The sequence below is a fragment of the Mercenaria mercenaria genome, chromosome 15, assembly GCF_021730395.1.
Source record: "Mercenaria mercenaria strain notata chromosome 15, MADL_Memer_1, whole genome shotgun sequence".
In the NCBI taxonomy this organism is placed as follows: domain Eukaryota; kingdom Metazoa; phylum Mollusca; class Bivalvia; order Venerida; family Veneridae; genus Mercenaria; species Mercenaria mercenaria.
Genome location: NC_069375.1, coordinates 71,339,828 through 71,357,632, shown reverse-complemented (window position 1 = coordinate 71,357,632; position 17,805 = coordinate 71,339,828). Strand labels below are relative to the sequence as shown.

Sequence of the window (17,805 nt, the reverse complement as noted above, 5' to 3'; positions counted from 1 at the left end):
CATCCTAGGTGCGCAAAGGCCGAGTGTGATCTCATGGATCTGGTCTGATAAAATCCACAAGATTAAACTACTATTACTTTTGTTGCGCTAAAATCATCGTGTCGGTAATTTTTTCGTCATGACGTCATTTTCATTTACGCACGCTGGTTTCTCACCTGTTTACATTTTGTTTTAAATAATCGTAAAGTGTGATAAAATGTTTAAAATGAAGAAGAAAATAATGTTGTTATCAGAAGTTTGCACTTGTGTGATAGATGATGACCGTGACGGAGAGGAGAATTTCAAGGCTTGCTTTTCATTTTGAGAATTACCCAACATACAGCAGCTAACTTTTAAATATATCCCTCTGATATTTTTGAAATAAAAGGTACACTGTTGCTACCATCTAAAATTTATAACATTACAACGAAAAAAATTAATGTTAAAAATTTGTTATTTCAACAAAAATAATACACTATAAAAGTATTTTTTTACCTTTTCATGATACTATAATGAACAATAATATCGTATTGAGGCGAGTCAAAACGCTTTGTTTTAGTTATGTTAAATAAATAGAATATAAAACATTGTGTGCTTTAATGAGTCCCTCTCCTCCAACTCACTCTCAATACCAAAGATGTATATCCAACAGGTAAAGCCACGGCGCACAAGATCAGCACACACCGATATACATACGCAAGCAAAATATATATAGGGCTATGCTAAACGAACACATAAAGGAACAAAAGAAACGCCGTTTGGCACAGCCTTGGAATGGCCAGCGGTAAAGCTGAAACCGGTTTATAGTGCACATCTTATATCATCCTCGCCCGCAGTTTACCTGTCAAAAGGGAAGCGGGAGTCCAAAGTGCTTCAATAAGTCTTCCCTTGAAGAGGAATACAAGTGTGCCAAGTTTCATTTTCGTAGCTAGTCAAAAACAGTTGAGAATTTAGTCTAATTTTAGTTTTAAAGCATCAAGTTTTGTTGTTGTTTTTTTGAACTCTTGATAATTTTAAGCTCAATTTTCGTTGTAATTTCTCTCTGCTAGAATACCAAAGTGGACAATTGAAGAATTATAAAGTGCCAGCTGTGGTTGGAGTGTGCTATATCCGGACTCCATTGATTCGACCTCTTTAGGAGAAGACCACAGGTAATCTAGACTTATGACAGCGGGCTTTAGACGTTATTTTTTTTTCTTTTAAAGATATGAACAGCTCCAAATGTTATTCTTAACATGTAGTTGTTTATATCATGTTTCTATTATCTTAACCAAAAGCAGCAATTTGTAAAACTACTAAACTTAAAGAAAAGGAATCACGTGTTCAGCATTGCCTTTTTCACTCACACACATACTGTACCGTCCAGACCAGGTATACTTACAAATATACTGTTGGGTTTAAATAAAATCTTTCGAAAAGTTCTTCGGAGGCATGGAATGCAGTCAAATTCAGTTTGATAGCGTCTGTTTATTAGGATACTTGCACTAAAACCACATCTAAGTCAGCTTTGATTTCAGTTGGGGAATACGTATTGTGCAAAATTTGATAAAAGCTGTCTGCTCCTCAATCGCCATGATAGCTTATTGCATAAGGTATCTACCAAGTAGCAAAAAATCATGCTTATTTTATGCGTTATCACATCGTCGTCTCATGATTTCCATGTACACTTTGTACACAAACCGACACAAAACGACTTCGCCTATATACAGCGTTTGTCAGGATATATACACTGTGTATGCAGATATCATGAAAATTGCTAGACTTTGAGAAGATCATTTAGGTATTGACGAAAACAGATTCCACTTATAGCCATATAAAGTCTCTTTTTTGTTCGAGAAAAAAACGAAGACATAGTCTGTATACCAAAAACATTCACAAACTAGCAAATCCAAGTATTACAATAGTAACAACATTTCAATTCTTGTTGTCAATTATCATTTATTTGCAGCAACACCAATACGATAAAAACAACTTATGCCTTTTATCTTCACATATTTCTTTTATTCAGTTACATCATAATTTGAAATGCCTTACCAAGTTTTACACGTAGCTTTTCCTAGTACACCAGTTCCGGTAACCTGATAAAATTGTTTTCAACAACCATCATTTAATTTAGAACCAGGCCAGTTAAAGGTTACGTGAATTGATTAGACATTAGATGATGAACAGAGCAGCCACATAAAGAAACAGTTCTTGGGCGATTGGATTAGATAATACAAAATTTATTGTACCTTGCAGGATGTGTGTGAGCCTGAGACTGTTGGAGTGTTAGAAATTGCTTTCATCAATCATTCCTTACAAAAGTCACCAAAGTGAAAAAATGACTTCATTTACATGTTTTTTTTTACTATTTTTACTATTTTGCCCATTGATTCTCCTGTAGAGTAGAGGACCGAATTGTTCTGTTATAATAACACGTGGTCCTATTCTACTGCATATGTTTCACTAGCCTTTTCGAAACCGAGCTCGGAGTGCAATTTTTTAAGTGAAAAAATCTTCCAGTTCGCTTGCTTGTAAGTATGTGGTTCTACGGAGGTGCTCGTCCGTGACAGCGTTAGTACTTGGAGGGGCACGTGGTTGTCTTCCTTCGTCTCGAAAAGCTGGAAAGACGCCATTTCACCTAAAACTGTTGTAACAAAGTGTATGACAAGTCAGTTATTAAGAGTGTTTATAATTACACAATATTCACCTACATAATTTAAAAGTCACACTGATATAAAAGGATAACGCTTCATCTTGCTATGTAGATAAAGACACTTTACCTCACCCCTTATCTTTGTAATACACCCTTTAATACTGTTAATCGCACGGAGTTTTCAGGGATATATTGAAGGGATATTTACGAACTTCGGCTTTATCTTCGTTAATTTAAATGACATATATTATGGAAATGCAAATATAAAATTTAAACCTTATTAACTTTTTTGTACATACCAAAACACACAACACAATGTACTAGTGTATTTATCATCCAAAGAAAACGAACTCGCAAATTAACCTTGGTTTACAGCTAAATATCAATTTTTTGCATAAATTTTACTATTAATGATATAACCTAAGACGGCTTATCAGAAAGATTTTTTTTTCTCATTACCGTCAATGTACTTGGAACATTAAACAGAGAAAAAGGATGAGGAACGTGAATGTCGATCATATTTGGAGGACACTGGGTCCTTTAGGAAAGTACCAATGTAAACAGATAGCGTCCTACCTTCTCTCGCTGATTGCCTGGGCTTTTCAGGGACTTAACATTGTCTTTATCGGTAAGTACCATATATTTCAATTAGAATGCTTAAGCGGGAGAGAAGCTTATAACAAGGTTAATTTTCGTAATAGCTAATCAGAGGCACGTTTACAATGCTAAATTAAATGTTCAACATAACTGAAACTAAAGACAGTTACACACAGTAGAAGCATATCTCATTTAGAAAGCGCCTCTTTGGGTTTATATATTGCAATAACTGGTTCTAAGCTTGTCAATGCATTTGTCAGTGCTCACATGGAAAGCAGGGTAAAAGTGTTCGTGGTATTCGATGGATTCGGTCTTTTCCGTTGTTTTTTCAACAAGCATCCTATCGTAATACCGATATGTCTACACGGTCCGGAATGACGCAGGGTTTATATAATAAGTAACATACATTTGCCAATTACGTAAAAAGCTAGAAAATAGCTTTTAACTTCGATTGTGAATAGAGGTTAGAGTTTAACTTGATTCGTGTTCTATTATATAAAACGTCCTTCGAAAGAACAAGAGCTGGGTCCGAGATAAGGTACCAGTCTTACAATAATGCAAGCTTGCCAACGGGAAGTTTTGAAATTGCACCTGGAGTCATTCATTGCTGATATGATGAAGCCTAAAATGCGACTTTATAACCCCAGACTCTGGTTAATGAAGCATAGGCACTGGTTTGAGCAACTGAATACTTGACCGCTACCATTGATTTAAAACTTTACTATGGTTGCATATTTCTGCCAACCACATATCCACTTATTTATCTCGGAATTTTTCGTAAAATATGTCACTTATTCACTTATTATCTGACAAGTTGCTAAACTGCGTGTTATCCACTTAAGTATCTTAATAGGACAAAACTGCCTGTTGGTGCCCGTTACTGCCATCCACATATTCACTTCCGTTAGCTAGGTATCTCGATGTTTTGTCACTTAGTCAGTTATGATTCAATTTGGCAATATCCCGTAATTACGGAATAAATGAAATTACATAAAGTGACATACACGCATTCATTCCGTATACCGTATAAGGGACGAAAAGTCTAACTGTTAATCTCCAAATTTGGTACGAATATTAACTGGATATCAAGAAACCTTTCACAATAACCACTTATTTATGTGACTATGTGGATGGCAGGAGTAGGCACTAACAGGCAGTTTTGTCCTGTTAACATATTTATCAGGATAACACGCAATTTTGCCACTTGCCAGATGATAACTGGATATATGTCATTTTTAGAGAAAACTGTCTACATAAATCATGATGTGGATATGTGGTTGGCAGAAATATGCCACCATACTTTACAGATTGTTTGATTAGAATTTACATTGTTGAGAAAAGAAGCAACGGATTGTAAACAATACAAAAAACATCAGAAACGTGAAAAACCGTGTTTTAACGTTATTAAAACATGGGAAGAGGTTATACGTCCGCTCAAAAAATTCACGAGTGAATTATTACGGCAACGTATAAACCGATTTTGAGTGAATTAATTTAGATAAACATGATTTTACTACTAGTAGTATACATTATTTCGATTCTAATATGCCCTTAATCTAAAGCAGCTGATAAAATATAGTAAGCGCTCTTTCATGGCCGCAAAAAAAACAACAACATTGACGTCCTCGCACGTTAACGACGACGTCGTTTTAGCGTAAGCGTAATTTACTGAAACAAGAATATTATAACTTTAAATTCTAAATTCATAAAAAAAGGGCATACATTGTATTTATAGTGACAGTTTAGGTACTTTAATATCCCTAAATAAGGAGATAATATTATAATCAAATATGCATAAAAGTGTTTAATTATGTCTGCTTGCAGGTCACCGACCAGATTTCCAGTGCAAAGCAGGCAATGACCCTAAGCAATGTAAGGACATCATTAAATGCGATGTAGTATTACATTCATGTATCAGCTTACACGGAACTAGCTGGATATGGGAACCAAAACACCTACAGAGTTAGACAATTTCACCACTAAGAAAACAGGAACTACGCAAAACTATACGTGATTACAAGTTTTCACTAATGTACTAAGTACTAAATCAAACATTACCGAACACCATAGGGGTTATCACACTACAGAGGTAATACATACAGAGTTAACCACCACTGGTAACATGAGGGTTACTAGTACCACCAAAGAGGTTAATCATTCACCACAGAGGTTAACCACACAGAGGGTTAATAGCAAACAGAGGGTTAATCACCACCTACAAGGTTAACACACATACAGAGGGTTAACTCATCCACTACAGAGAGTTAACCACATAGAATTAACACCATACGATAACCACCACTACAGAGGTTATCACCACTAAGAGGGTTAACACCACTACAAGAGGGTTAACCACCACTACAGAGGGTTAATCACCACTAAAGAGGGTTAACCACCACCTACAGAGGGTTAATCACCACTACAGAGGGTTAATCACCACCTACACAGGGTTAACCACCACCTACAGAGGGTTAACCACCACTACAGAGGGTTAACCACCACTACAGAGGGTTAATCACCACTACAGAGGGTTAACCACCACCTACAGAGGGTTAACCACCACCTACAGAGAGTTAACCACCACTACAGAGGGTTAACCACCACCTACAGAGGGTTAACCACCACCTACAGAGAGTTAACCACCACTACAGAGGGTTACCCACCACCTATGACAATTGGGAAAGTGTAGTTATTAGAAATAAACGCTTTTAGGACCTGCGTTTTCCATGTTTAGCAGTAAATGCCGTATTCATTACCCTAGTACTGCTCCATTTTCAAAATATAAATTTTAAATGTAGAGCCGCCGTGTGTGCGTGCGTGCGTGCAAGCGTTCTGGTTAAGTGTCTTTTTCAACATTTTTTTCAGTCATTTACTATAAAATCTCAAGTTTATCCCTTATCATAATGGACACGATTGATTCTCCCTTGTGACCAGTGCAGATAATTGATCAGCAGTGTTTACCATTCAGTCAGTGTCGTTTTGGTAAGCACCACTTTTAATAGTGAATGGTACTGTCCAAACTGAAGGATAAACAAGTTCATCATAGAAATTTAGCATGGAAAGGGTTATATACCTTGAAAACCATATCGACAATAATGATAATTTTCCACCGGTGGTGGGGGCGGCAATTGAAACACGTTCCAATAAAATGACGTTTGTGGCTAGTCAGTCACCCTCATAACAGCCCTAAAATCAACTTAATGGAGGTGAAAATAGAAATTAAAACTTCTTTAACAGTATACCGTTATTTTAATAATTACTTTTGACTTATTTATCTCAGAATTCCGATGAACTCATGCACATGCGAAAACATCATTTATTATTTAAATAATGTAGATTTTCAAGATTATCTTCATATTATGTAAATTAAATACCTATTTATATAATAATGTCGATTACAGAGCACCTTTATACTCACATCTTTCGACATTTCAGTGGGATTTTGTGTGTCAGAATGCTGAGCTTGGAGAACTAACACAAGTTCTTTACACAGCTGGACTGATGCTCGGAACGTTTGTCTTTCCAACTCTTTCTGGTAGGTAAAATACATAACAAGTTCAAAGTAGACTTACGTCTGTTCTTTTGTATTTTAACTACAATATTACCCTGTAATTGCTATATATTGATTTTCATAATTCATCTCGGAAAATGGTGATACTTAATTTTTTTGCTGCCAAAATATCACTTCGTCCCCGTCTTCAACAAGTTGTTCTTTTTTCAGTTTTATCAATGTTAAAACCTAGATTTGAACGTAAGCTAATTGTTAATTCAGTGTCTAACTTACTAGTAGTTCTTTCTTGTTTGATTGTTCAAACTCTGTAAGTTACACTTTCTATTGATATGCAACTTCTATTCTTTAGCAGGTAAATTTTGTAATGTGATCCATGATATTGTACAATATATTTCAGACCGATACGGCAGAAAGCCTGTTATGGTTTTAAGTCACGTGATCTCCTTCGGAATATCGCTTGGAATGGCCTTTAGCGGGAGCTACGTTGTATTTGTGGTGTTGAAATTCTTGACGGGCTTCTTTCAACAGGTACTGGGCTGAAATGACATTAATCTAATTACTTAATCTGCTATTGTTCCATAGTACTGTATAAGATTTTATGCTATTTTTCCGTTTATTCAAAACTTGTGCTTGTTTTATTTGTTCTTTTGCATGTTCTTTAAAGCGCCTTTTATTCTTATCAAATATTTTGTAAGTACTTATCGCTATTCTTTTTACAGGGGCTGTTGGCTGGCACAACTCTGTGTTTGGAATCAGTGCCAACTGAAATTCGTCATTACTGTGCAGTTTTAGGACTACTGTCTTGGACCTCATTCTGCGCCCTAATGTCTCCAATAGCCTATGCATTCAGGGACTACCCGTGGAAATACTTACAGATTACATACGCTATGTGCAGTTCCTGGTCTATTCTTCAGTGGTGGTAACAGTAACATGTTTTGTATCCAGCAACAACAGTAGAATTAACCCAACCTGTCCTTTCATTTCTGCAGATATTTGATATTAAAGGCGCTCGCGGTAGTTTTTTCGGACAGGTCGAAATTTATCCCAACACCGTGCCAGTTTGATTGTTTCTAATCCCCGTACCGTACCCATACCGTAGCAATAGGTTTTGTTCGGAGAATGGCGGAAACCTATATCATTCTATGATATCAAAATACTTCAGAAACACGTAAAATCCACTTATTAAGAAATCTGCAGTTTGATATTTGATATATCTTTAGGTCACTTGCTCAAACACTGAAAGAGTTTCGTAGAATTTGTCGAGAAGCCTTTAACCTGCTCTCTTCAAATTTAGTGGGATGATTTGATAAATGGAGTAGATAACCCCTATTGCTCTTAAGATCAATATGTTAGAGGTAAAGGATGCAGCAGCCGAAATGATTTCTTCCTATAAAAAATACAGAAAAAAGTTTCCTCAGTCACACTTTCAGCGAGTTTATTCCAGATGTTCCTTAGGTGAGCGACCTAGGGCCATTTGATCCTTAAGCTGTGGACAAATACAGAATACTGTCTAGAGTTTGGCTGAATATATGCCCTTATTTGAAATAAAAAAACTGATTACGTATTTCGTACCAACCTGCGTTGTATAAATGCCCGCCACACACAACCTCGTAATTTGATTTCAGCCAAATCTAATATGGTGACCTACCAATTTTCTTTTTGTCTTAGATTAGGTTGATATAACCAAATGTATGTGCAGAGTTTGATTTAATTCTGTCATGTGAAACTCGATAAAGTAGCAAAAATACCAACTTAAAATCGAACAAAATATGAAAACATACCCCTTAGGTCTGCTAAACAAGTATTCGTTTTTACAAAATCAATTTCTTTTGATTTATCTGAACATATTTCCACTAGCTATATTGTTTTCCGTTATAAAAAAAATACTGAGATATCAAATTTATGCTTGTTATTGTACTTTACTGAAATACATTTTAGGAGTATGGAGATTTTGAAAAATGTTAAAAATAGCATTATATCCAGGGACAAATAAAATTGAAACACTGCTGGTGACCTAGTAATTTAATTTCAGTTTTCAATACATCATAACATGATCTTGTAATACAGAACACTTCATCAAAATCTATTATTAGGGAAAAAATACGAAACTGTAGCGAGCGTCTTTAATAAGTTAAAGATATAGTTGTCGAACTTTGACCGCGATGGTTGACCTTAGGTTGATTATTCATATCGATTATTTCATTGTAGAAATAAGGGGTGTGCTTAGGGTGGTCTTATATGGAATGAATTTGTATACAGCGTTTTACGTACACACCTTTTCAATAACAGATTGTGCCTCATTATGTATTATAAAACAAAGGTCAACCATCAGGGTCAAGTTGCGTCTTTTTATACACATCTATTCACTGGTGAGATTGAACAATGAAGAGTAATATCTTCGATTTTAGGGCGCTGATGATGGCTTAACTTATTTTGTTTTTGGTGTGTGTTTTTCTGCTTTGTTTTGATTCTTCGAGAACGATTTTGTGCCTTTTTCATTACAGTCAGAAATGTATCAATACTAATAATGTCTAAAAAGCATTTTTTATTTTGTTGTCTAGGATGACTGACGAGTCTTTACGCTGGGTGATAGCAAACAACCAGATTGACAGAGCAAAGGAAATTATCAAAAATGCCTGTAAATGGAATAAGAAAGACTATGGAGAAGTAATGGAGACAATTGGTTGGGGAGATCTGGTAGATGCTAATAGTAAAGCTCTGGCGATGACAAATGTTCCAGAGTCCAAGGATGTAGAGGATGTTCTGGATGCATTTTTCCGTCAGATATCAGGTCTTGACTATCCAACTCGTGGCCAAAGAGATGTTATCGTAGGAAGTAACGGAGCAGACCTTGACCCGCTGGTTCAACATATCTCGAGCATAAGCCATGCAAATGGCGGACAGAAAACGGAGGAGTTCGATGATGACGAAATAGAAGTGAAGAAATACACAATGTTTGATATATTCAAACATAAACGTATATTGATAGTATCGATGATAATGTGGTATACCTGGTAAGCAATCACAGATATCAGAATCTAAACTAGAAACTGAAAATAAAATAAAAAGAAAAAGAAAACAAGTATCTAAAATAGCATTAAAACATATTCTTGCATAAAAACTACTTTTTTTCTGGATCCGCCCATGTATAAACGGGAGAAAAATCGTGTGCAAACAAGGCAATTCACGTGCTGTTAATACCCGATTTTTATTTTTGAAATTAAAAATTATTTTCCCAGGGTCGTATATGTATTTATGCGCAGATCGAAATCTGGTGTCTGCGTCTTCTTTCTTTCATAAAAACCTCTTCTTGAAGCATAAAAGATGCAATCTAAACCATAGAATGTTTTGATGTATCAGTAACTAACGCCAAATGCGCTGCCCCTAACAACGTTTGTACTCGTTTCTTCCCTTGTTTACTCTCCTTTTAGAACTAAAGTCGTCGTGTAATGTTTTTTTATGCAAGAATAGCGACAATACACGTTTTTTGTGTATTAACGTCTACAGAAGCCCTTGGGATATGTTTGTGACCTCGAACTTCGGTCTCGGTCACAAACAATCCCGCGGGCTTCTGCAGACGTTAATACACAAAAACGTGTATTATCCCTACAATGATCCTCGACTTTAAAGCTTAACCACATGGAGTGTTATTACGCAAAAATGTTGCCTTTTCGCCGAACATAGACATTATGTTTTACTACTGAGCCAGTTTTTAATTGGTATCTCTACGAAAATCAGAAATATTTAGATTTTTATAAATTACAAAAATGTTGAATTAATTTATACTATTTATTTCCTTTATTTGAATCTATTTATAGTCATGATATATAGTTATCACGTTATCCTTGGGTCATAAAATTACATAACTTTATCATTTAGGCTGTGTGACAGTTTTGTGTACTTTGGCTTATACTTGACTTCATCACATCTCTATGGAGACAGATATATCAACTTCTTTTTGAGTGCATTGGTGGAGTATCCATCTTGTCTTTTACAGTATTTTATTCTAACTAGGTTCGTTTGCTTACTAGACATTTGTTTTACATACAGTATATACTTGGTTTACTACGTAATCAAGCTTTCAGTGGTATATCATCTGATATATCACAGTTATCAGTTGGTTTTATATTCAAGCATCTAAACAATGTTACATGGTCGTATATTTTCATTCGAATATGCTATTAAATTATATTTATTTTATTATTATATTAAAAATGCTAACCAATTATTACGTTGTCAATAATTAACCTGGATCTACTGTGCAAAAATTGACGTCTATATATAGGATTTTACATGCCTGCCTGTGTCAGTTAGGATTTTCTCAAACCCGAGGGATAACGTGGAATGGAAAAAAAGCGCTAGCGAGGTTTTTTATCCACGTAGTCCCGAGAGTTGGGAAACACCTGCTTTACTCAGGCAGGCTTGTAAGATCATTTTTGGCCTACCGTTAATCTCATCGAACATTTTCAAAGACATTGTAAATAAGAAATTGCTTACACACAATTACATCATAATATGACGTCAAAATTATGATGTGAAACGTCAATAGGTACACTTGTACTGATATCCAACAAGGATAACTTTATTTTTCCCCGCTAGGTTGGAAAAATGAGCCGCATCATGAGAAAACCAACATAGTGCGTTTGCAACCAGCATAGACCCAGACCAGCCTGCGCATGCGCGCAGTTTGATTAGGATCCATGCTGTTCGCTTTCAAATAGAGAAACCGATAGCGAACAGCATGGACCCTGACCAGACTGCGCGGATCCATGCTGGTCGCAAATGCACTATGTTTGGTTTTCTCATGGTGCGGCTCAAATAATAATCTCTTACCAGTCCATCCTTTCTTCGCTTGTTCTTCTTTTTAATCGAAGTATAATCATTTTCTCAGTGTCTAATTTGTTGAGTTTTAGTATCAAGATTATTTTCTCTGATGGTCTGAAGTCATAAGTATAGATCTACTTACTTGTCTATTACAATAAATAAATTAGATCTAGTTCTGTCGTACAGGCTGGTGAAAAGTCTGACCGGTATTGTTGTTTTTAAGAACATATTTAGCATTAAACATGAGATTTCAAACAGATTTTACGGCGCAAGTCTTCGATTGTGGAGTTTGTGTTTAGACTGTCAGAATTTCCGGCTTTTTGAACATGACAAACACCAGTGAATTGTTTTGATTTAGAAGATTCCGGTGTAATAACTTGCATGGTTTGTAAGACTGGTCAGACGCATAGAAAGGCGTTTTAGTCCTGATAGTAAGTGTAAACAAATCTGTTTTCACGAAAAAGTAAAAATGAATTACCAGCTACACGACATTTCTTCTCTTCTGTTCTCCTTTTAACCTTTAGCCTTCTGGCGGCAAGTGATTCTGCCTCTGCAACAAGCGCAGACCAAGATCAGCCTGCACATCCGTGCAGTCCGATCATGGTCTGCACTGTTCGCTATTCAGTCTGTAAATTTTAAATGAAAACTCCTTCGAATAATAAATGGTACTGCTCAAATTGAATGATGAACCAGTCCATTTTAGAAATTTAACAGGGTAAAGGTTAACAGTTTTTAGTTCAATTTCAGAATTGGCAGGAAGTGGACAGCGGTGATCGGTCACTTTGTTGCTGCCGTGGGTTTAGCCGTTGCAACAGCTTTAACATACACTGCTGGTAAGGGGAAGTATTGCTGTACATGCACAGGTTTAATGCATACGAAAATGATTTCAATTTTGTATTTTGATATTCTTCGTGAAAAAAAAAATAACTGAAGAAAAATACCATCATCTGGATATTGGGCGTAAACACTTGTGAGGCATGGCATAAATCATTTAAAGCAAGAAAGTTACTATTACTCCTTTCAACAAAGCAAGTTATCTGTATTTGAACTTAAGTTTTGTCAATTCTATGCAATATAGCGCGTTTGTCAAAATAATGAAAAAACAAGCAACCGCATAATTATTTTTACATGAGATTCTTGCTAAGTCTTTCAAAAAAATGAAAATGCATCTAATCGGTCCTGCTTTCCTTTGTTCTGGATGTATTTTTCAAGTAAAGAACTGAAAATTTATCAACCTTATATGTGACACATAACTCTTTGGAATTAGGTGACCACCCCATATATTCCTTCCATCACAGGATTTTAGGAAGCACTCCTTTAAATTAAGGTACGCCAATTTAATGAGGGTCGATTATTGTAAATTTTGCAGCTAAGTAAAATCAATTCATATTACCCTTTCTTTCAGTGTTTGGATCTTTGTCGCCATACAACAACAAAAAGGAATAATAAATTTGTAATATTACATTAAACATAAGAGCTTAAATTTCGCTTTGAAAATTTTTGAGTTGTGCGTTTCTGGAAAAAAGTTAGGTTTGATTGCACAACACAAGTAAACGTGGACAGCTTTTGTTATTGATGGTTATAGCTCTATACATGAATCAACGCTAATTAGTTCTTTTCATCAAAACTGTTATCAATATTATGAGGAACTAATGAATTAAAATACAAATTTAATTTATGACAAATTAATGACGCGCATAAAAACACAGGGATTGGACCACATGGATTCAGCATCAGCAGCGCATCCTGTCCAGTCTGGTCAGATCACATTCATTTCCCGTAACAGTTCTCTATTTAATTGGCTGCTATTAGCGCGAAAAGTACAATGATCCTGACCAGATGTGCGAGCGCCATAACTTTGATCCTGTGTGAACCCACTATTTTTGGTTTTTATGCACGCTCATTAATATTTAAAAGAAAGAAAGAAAAAATGAAAATATTACTCTTTCAACAAAAGCATATTTTCTATATCTTGAAACTTAAGTTTTGTCAAATTTATCTGCATGAATATGGAGACAGTTTGTCAAAATATATATTGAATAAAACAACAACCCGGCAGTCACTATTTTTACATTGCAGAAATCTTGCTAAAAGTCTTTAAAATAAAAAAAAATGTAAAATATTGGCTTGCTTTTTCCTTTGTTTGGTATCTGTATTTTCTAGTCATTATGTAAAGTTGAATAATAAAATTATCTTTAACCCTTATCATGCTGGACACGATTTAGTCTGCCTTTGCGACCAGTGTAGGTCATGATCAGCCTGCACATCCGTGCAGTCTGATCAAGATCTGCACTGTTCGCCATTCAGTCAGGATATTTTTGGTAAGCACTCCTTTTAACAATTAATGGTACAGCCCAGATTGTAAGATGGACGAGTTCATTGTAGAAATTTAGCAGGCTAAGGGTTAATAATGTAATTTCATATTGACCTTATTCTCTGTCTTCTCTCAGTCGTATTGGATCTTTGTCTGGGGCCAATACAACAACAACAAATAACATAATAAAATCACTTGATTAATAACATTACATTAAAATCATAAAGAGCTAAATTTTACTTTACAGAAATATTGGTCTTGGAGTGTGTGCGTTCATGGAAAAAGTTGGGTCTATGATTGCACCTTTCACAAGAAACGTGGTAAGATTTTTTATATGTTTATAGCTCCTATCCATTGAATCAACTGCTAATTATGTTCTTATCATCAATTTAAAATATTAATGAATATTATGAGAATCTTCAATTAAAATAACAAAAATTCATTTAGAAAAAATAAAGGTATACAACAGGATTGGACCACTAGGTATTAATGCATCAGAAGTCCGTCCTATCCTAGTCCAGCTCGTGACGTAATTGCATCAATTTCATTTCCTTACTGTATACGGACCGTCATCTGGATTTATGGATTGGGACTAAGCTATCCTAGCCGGAAGAAGTACAAATTTCCGTCCGAACAGGTGTTGTATTCTAGCGGTCTTAACATAAAATTTAGCCTGGTGACCCATATATTTTTTGCCATTTTTATGCTCACAATACAATTAACTATACACAAGAAAAACAGGAAAAAATTCTATGAAAGAGTTTTTTCAAAATTTAAAAAAATATCCTTCACTATGGGTATTTTTCATTGAAAAAAGTTCACAAAAGTAAATATGAAACAATATTTTTTTTCATTTGTACACATTATTGTAAGGATAGAGTATTACAAATATGACTATGATATCAAATAAGTATATAATAAAATCTGTAAAAAAAAAATCCGTATTGTGCTGCCTGGATGTATATTTTGGTTGGTATTTATTAAAAAGCAGAAAATTATGAAAATGTTGAAAAATCGCTGGCAGTTTTAGCAACAGTGGGTGTGTTCAAAACAATTTTTCACAAAAACAAGCCTGGTGACCTATTGTTTTTATTTGTTCATTGTTTTCAGCACAAATTTTCCTATCATATATGTGTATTTAAAAAAATTCTATGAAAGGAAAAAAACTATAGGAATTCTCTTTAAGTGAGACTGTTTTAAGAGACTCCCTGTCATATGTGACCTTTCTCGCTGCTTCCCAACGTCGGTCTCTTAAAACAGTCTCGACTGTATATTCAATACGGCAAAATGCTTAAATAAAGTGTGTAATGAACTCGTTTATCTAATGTCTTATTTCCAAACGTGCGACTCGTTTGTTCTCTAAAGATGTGTTTTTAAACTGTTTTTTTATCCAAAAGCATACTGAATGTTCATGATTTCCCTCCATTTTATTTTAAAAAACGTTTCTGCCACATGACCTTTATCATTTCAAGTAATTTTCTACATCCTTACGTTCTTGGAAGACAACAACAATTTAAATGTTACGCCGCAGCTTTGTCTTTTACCGGATTTTTTTTATCATTTTGACAAAGGCTTTGTGCTTCTGTCCCAAAAGGTTGGAAAAGATGTAATTGTGTTTGCCGCCGGCGGTTCCATGGCAATACCCATCTTGTGTTCCTTTATTTTTTCGTCTATGTGTTCAGTTTGTGTTATTTAAGGTTTTGGGCCGTAAATACATTCGGCAATTTCCGCCTGATTACGTATTGTTGTTAGGCAATTCAGCGTTCTTCGGATGTGCACGTGACTTTCTGTCTTCTTATTTGTACGAGGATGGCATTCAGCCAAAGGATAACCGTTAAGGATATATGGTATTAGCCCCCAGAATGTAAGAACTGAAAATGCTGGAATCCCTTATTGGCCCTATTTTCTCGTATTGGTTCTGAATTTTTCACATTGAACCTAAATGTTTTCTTATATTGGCTCAGTTGTTTTTGGAAATGGCTCAGTCAGTTTTATATGGTATGCACAGTCTCTCTAATTTTGTGTTCAATATTGCTTCCCTTAATAGTCAATATTCTATTTGGCAGGTGAGAGAATGTTTTTGACAGTACTCCTTACATCTTAGTGTTCTATATTTTCAGTCAAGTAAAATTGGATGGTTACCGCCTTGCGTGTTTGCCGTCATGTGTCTGATAACAGTATTACTATTTGCCTTTGTGCCGGAAACCACTGGCGTAGAACTTCCGCAGACAATAGAGGAGCTTCGAGAATGGTACCGCGTGAACAAATTCGAGCTTAGAATAGGCAAAAATAGACACACAACTAAAGAAACAGGAGAAAATGACTCAAACTAGAATTAAATATAGAAACACTGAGTACTTTTCATCGAAATAATAGCAAGCTTTTGCTATTAACTTTACAAGACATATTATAAATGCTATTTGCATGTGTTACTATGTTATATTTTACCTGGGACTAAACTGTTACAACCATTCTAACAAATTTGGAATTTTCAGTGTATTTTCCTGATAGGTATGTCAAGTCTGGTTAATTTACAATGTTGATTCGTACATGTTAGTGACCCTTGTTGCATTGGATATACCTATTACAGGTATTGTAGGTTTATTTTGTTTTATTTGAAAAATGTACCTGGGACGTTTGTTTTACGCACGGCTTTGTATAGATATTTGACTACGACCTACACGATTTCAAATTATCGAACTTAGGTTTTGTTTGTCTGTTTTGGTTTTAACACCGTTTTTCAACAGTATTGCAAGCAGTTAACCTAACCAGTTTTCCTGAATTCTGTACCAGTACAAACCTGTTCTCCGCAAGTAACTGCCAACTGCCCCACATAATTCAGAGGTGGAGGACGAATGACTTCAGACACAATGTCTTTTATCAAATCGTCACGGAGAACATATGCCCCTCCCGGGGATCGAACTCACGACCCCGCGTTCCGTTTATCTGCGCTCTCCCTCGAATTTAGGTAGATTTGTTATAATTAAATAAAGTTCTTCCTGCAGATAATAAAATTTTATTAGACTTATGATTTAAGGGCTAGGACATGCACATGTAATTACGTAGACAAACAAGAAACCAGCATGGCTCCGTCTTGCCCACTGAATATTGGGAAAAAAGAGGACCAAGAAGGAGGTGTCACCATTTCGATCCCTAAAAGGTTTGACTAATTAAATGTGTTTCTTAATCAGTCGTTCTTAAAATCTGCCTGGTGTTGGTAAGAGTTCAGTTACTTGCGGCACGGTTTTGTGTACTGTGGGTAAGAGTTCAGTTACTTGCGGCACGGTTTTGTGTACTGTGGGTAAGAGTTCAGTTACTTGCGGCACGGTTTTGTGTACTGTGTGTAAGAGTTCAGTTACTTGCGGCACGGTTTTGTGTACCGTGGGTAAGATTTCAGTTACTTGCGGTACGGTTTTGTGTACCGTGGGTAAGATTTCAGTTACTTGCGGTACGGTTTTGTGTACCGTGGGTAAGATTTCAGTTACTTGCGGCACGGTTTTGTGTACTGTGGGTAAGATTTCAGTTACTTGCGGCACGGTTTTGTGTACTGTGGGTAAGATTTCAGTTACTTGCGGCACGGTTTTGTGTACTGTGGGTAAGATTTCAGTTACTTGCGGCACGGTTTTGTGTACTGTGGGTAAGAGTTCAGTTACTTGCGGCACGGTTTTGTGTACTGTGGGTAAGAGTTCAGTTACTTGCGGCACGGTTTTGTGTACTGTGGGTAAGATTTCAGTTACTTGCGGCACGGTTTTGTGTACTGTGGTAGAGTTCAGTTACTTGCGGACGGTTTTGTGTACCTGTGGTAAAGTTCAGTTACTTGCGGCAGGTTTTGTGTAGTGTGGTAGAGTTCAGTTACTTGCGGTACGGTTTTGTGTACGTGGGTAGAGTTCAGTTACTTGCGGCAAGGTTTTGTGTACGTGTGTAACAGTTCAGTTACTTGCGGCA

General features: G+C 35.8%; 2 protein-coding genes across 2 annotated transcripts; both read left to right on the top strand.

The window, feature by feature from the left end:
• The first annotated feature begins 5,333 nt into the window (after nucleotides 1-5,333).
• On the top strand, nucleotides 5,334-12,992 carry LOC123558212 (solute carrier family 22 member 13-like). Its single transcript, XM_053524320.1, has 8 exons — nucleotides 5,334-5,414; nucleotides 6,647-6,746; nucleotides 7,120-7,250; nucleotides 7,442-7,641; nucleotides 9,284-9,736; nucleotides 10,602-10,736; nucleotides 12,294-12,379; nucleotides 12,952-12,992. Exons 1-8 carry the CDS (start codon nucleotides 5,334-5,336, stop codon nucleotides 12,990-12,992), a joined length of 1,227 nt encoding a protein of 408 aa, XP_053380295.1.
• A 1,119-nt stretch (nucleotides 12,993-14,111) lies between these two features.
• Nucleotides 14,112-17,093, top strand: LOC128549177 (organic anion transporter 3-like). The gene is made up of 2 exons (XM_053525668.1): nucleotides 14,112-14,180; nucleotides 15,981-17,093. Exons 1-2 carry the CDS (start codon nucleotides 14,136-14,138, stop codon nucleotides 16,191-16,193), a joined length of 258 nt encoding a protein of 85 aa, XP_053381643.1. The 5' UTR covers nucleotides 14,112-14,135; the 3' UTR covers nucleotides 16,194-17,093.
• The last annotated feature ends 712 nt before the right edge of the window (nucleotides 17,094-17,805 follow it).

Bases quoted from the DNA above. Each gene is read 5' to 3' on its own strand.
- LOC128549177 (XM_053525668.1), top strand. From the start codon at position 14,136: ATGGAAAAAGTTGGGTCTATGATTGCACCTTTCACAAGAAACGTG. The intron at 14,181-15,980 runs GTAAGATTTTTT...CTATATTTTCAG, and splicing joins CACCTTTCACAAGAAACGTG to TCAAGTAAAATTGGATGGTT.
- LOC123558212 (XM_053524320.1), top strand. From the start codon at position 5,334: ATGAGGGTTACTAGTACCACCAAAGAGGTTAATCATTCACCACAGAGG. The intron at 5,415-6,646 runs GTTAATCACCAC...TCGACATTTCAG, and splicing joins GGGTTAATAGCAAACAGAGG to TGGGATTTTGTGTGTCAGAA. The intron at 6,747-7,119 runs GTAGGTAAAATA...AATATATTTCAG, and splicing joins TGTCTTTCCAACTCTTTCTG to ACCGATACGGCAGAAAGCCT.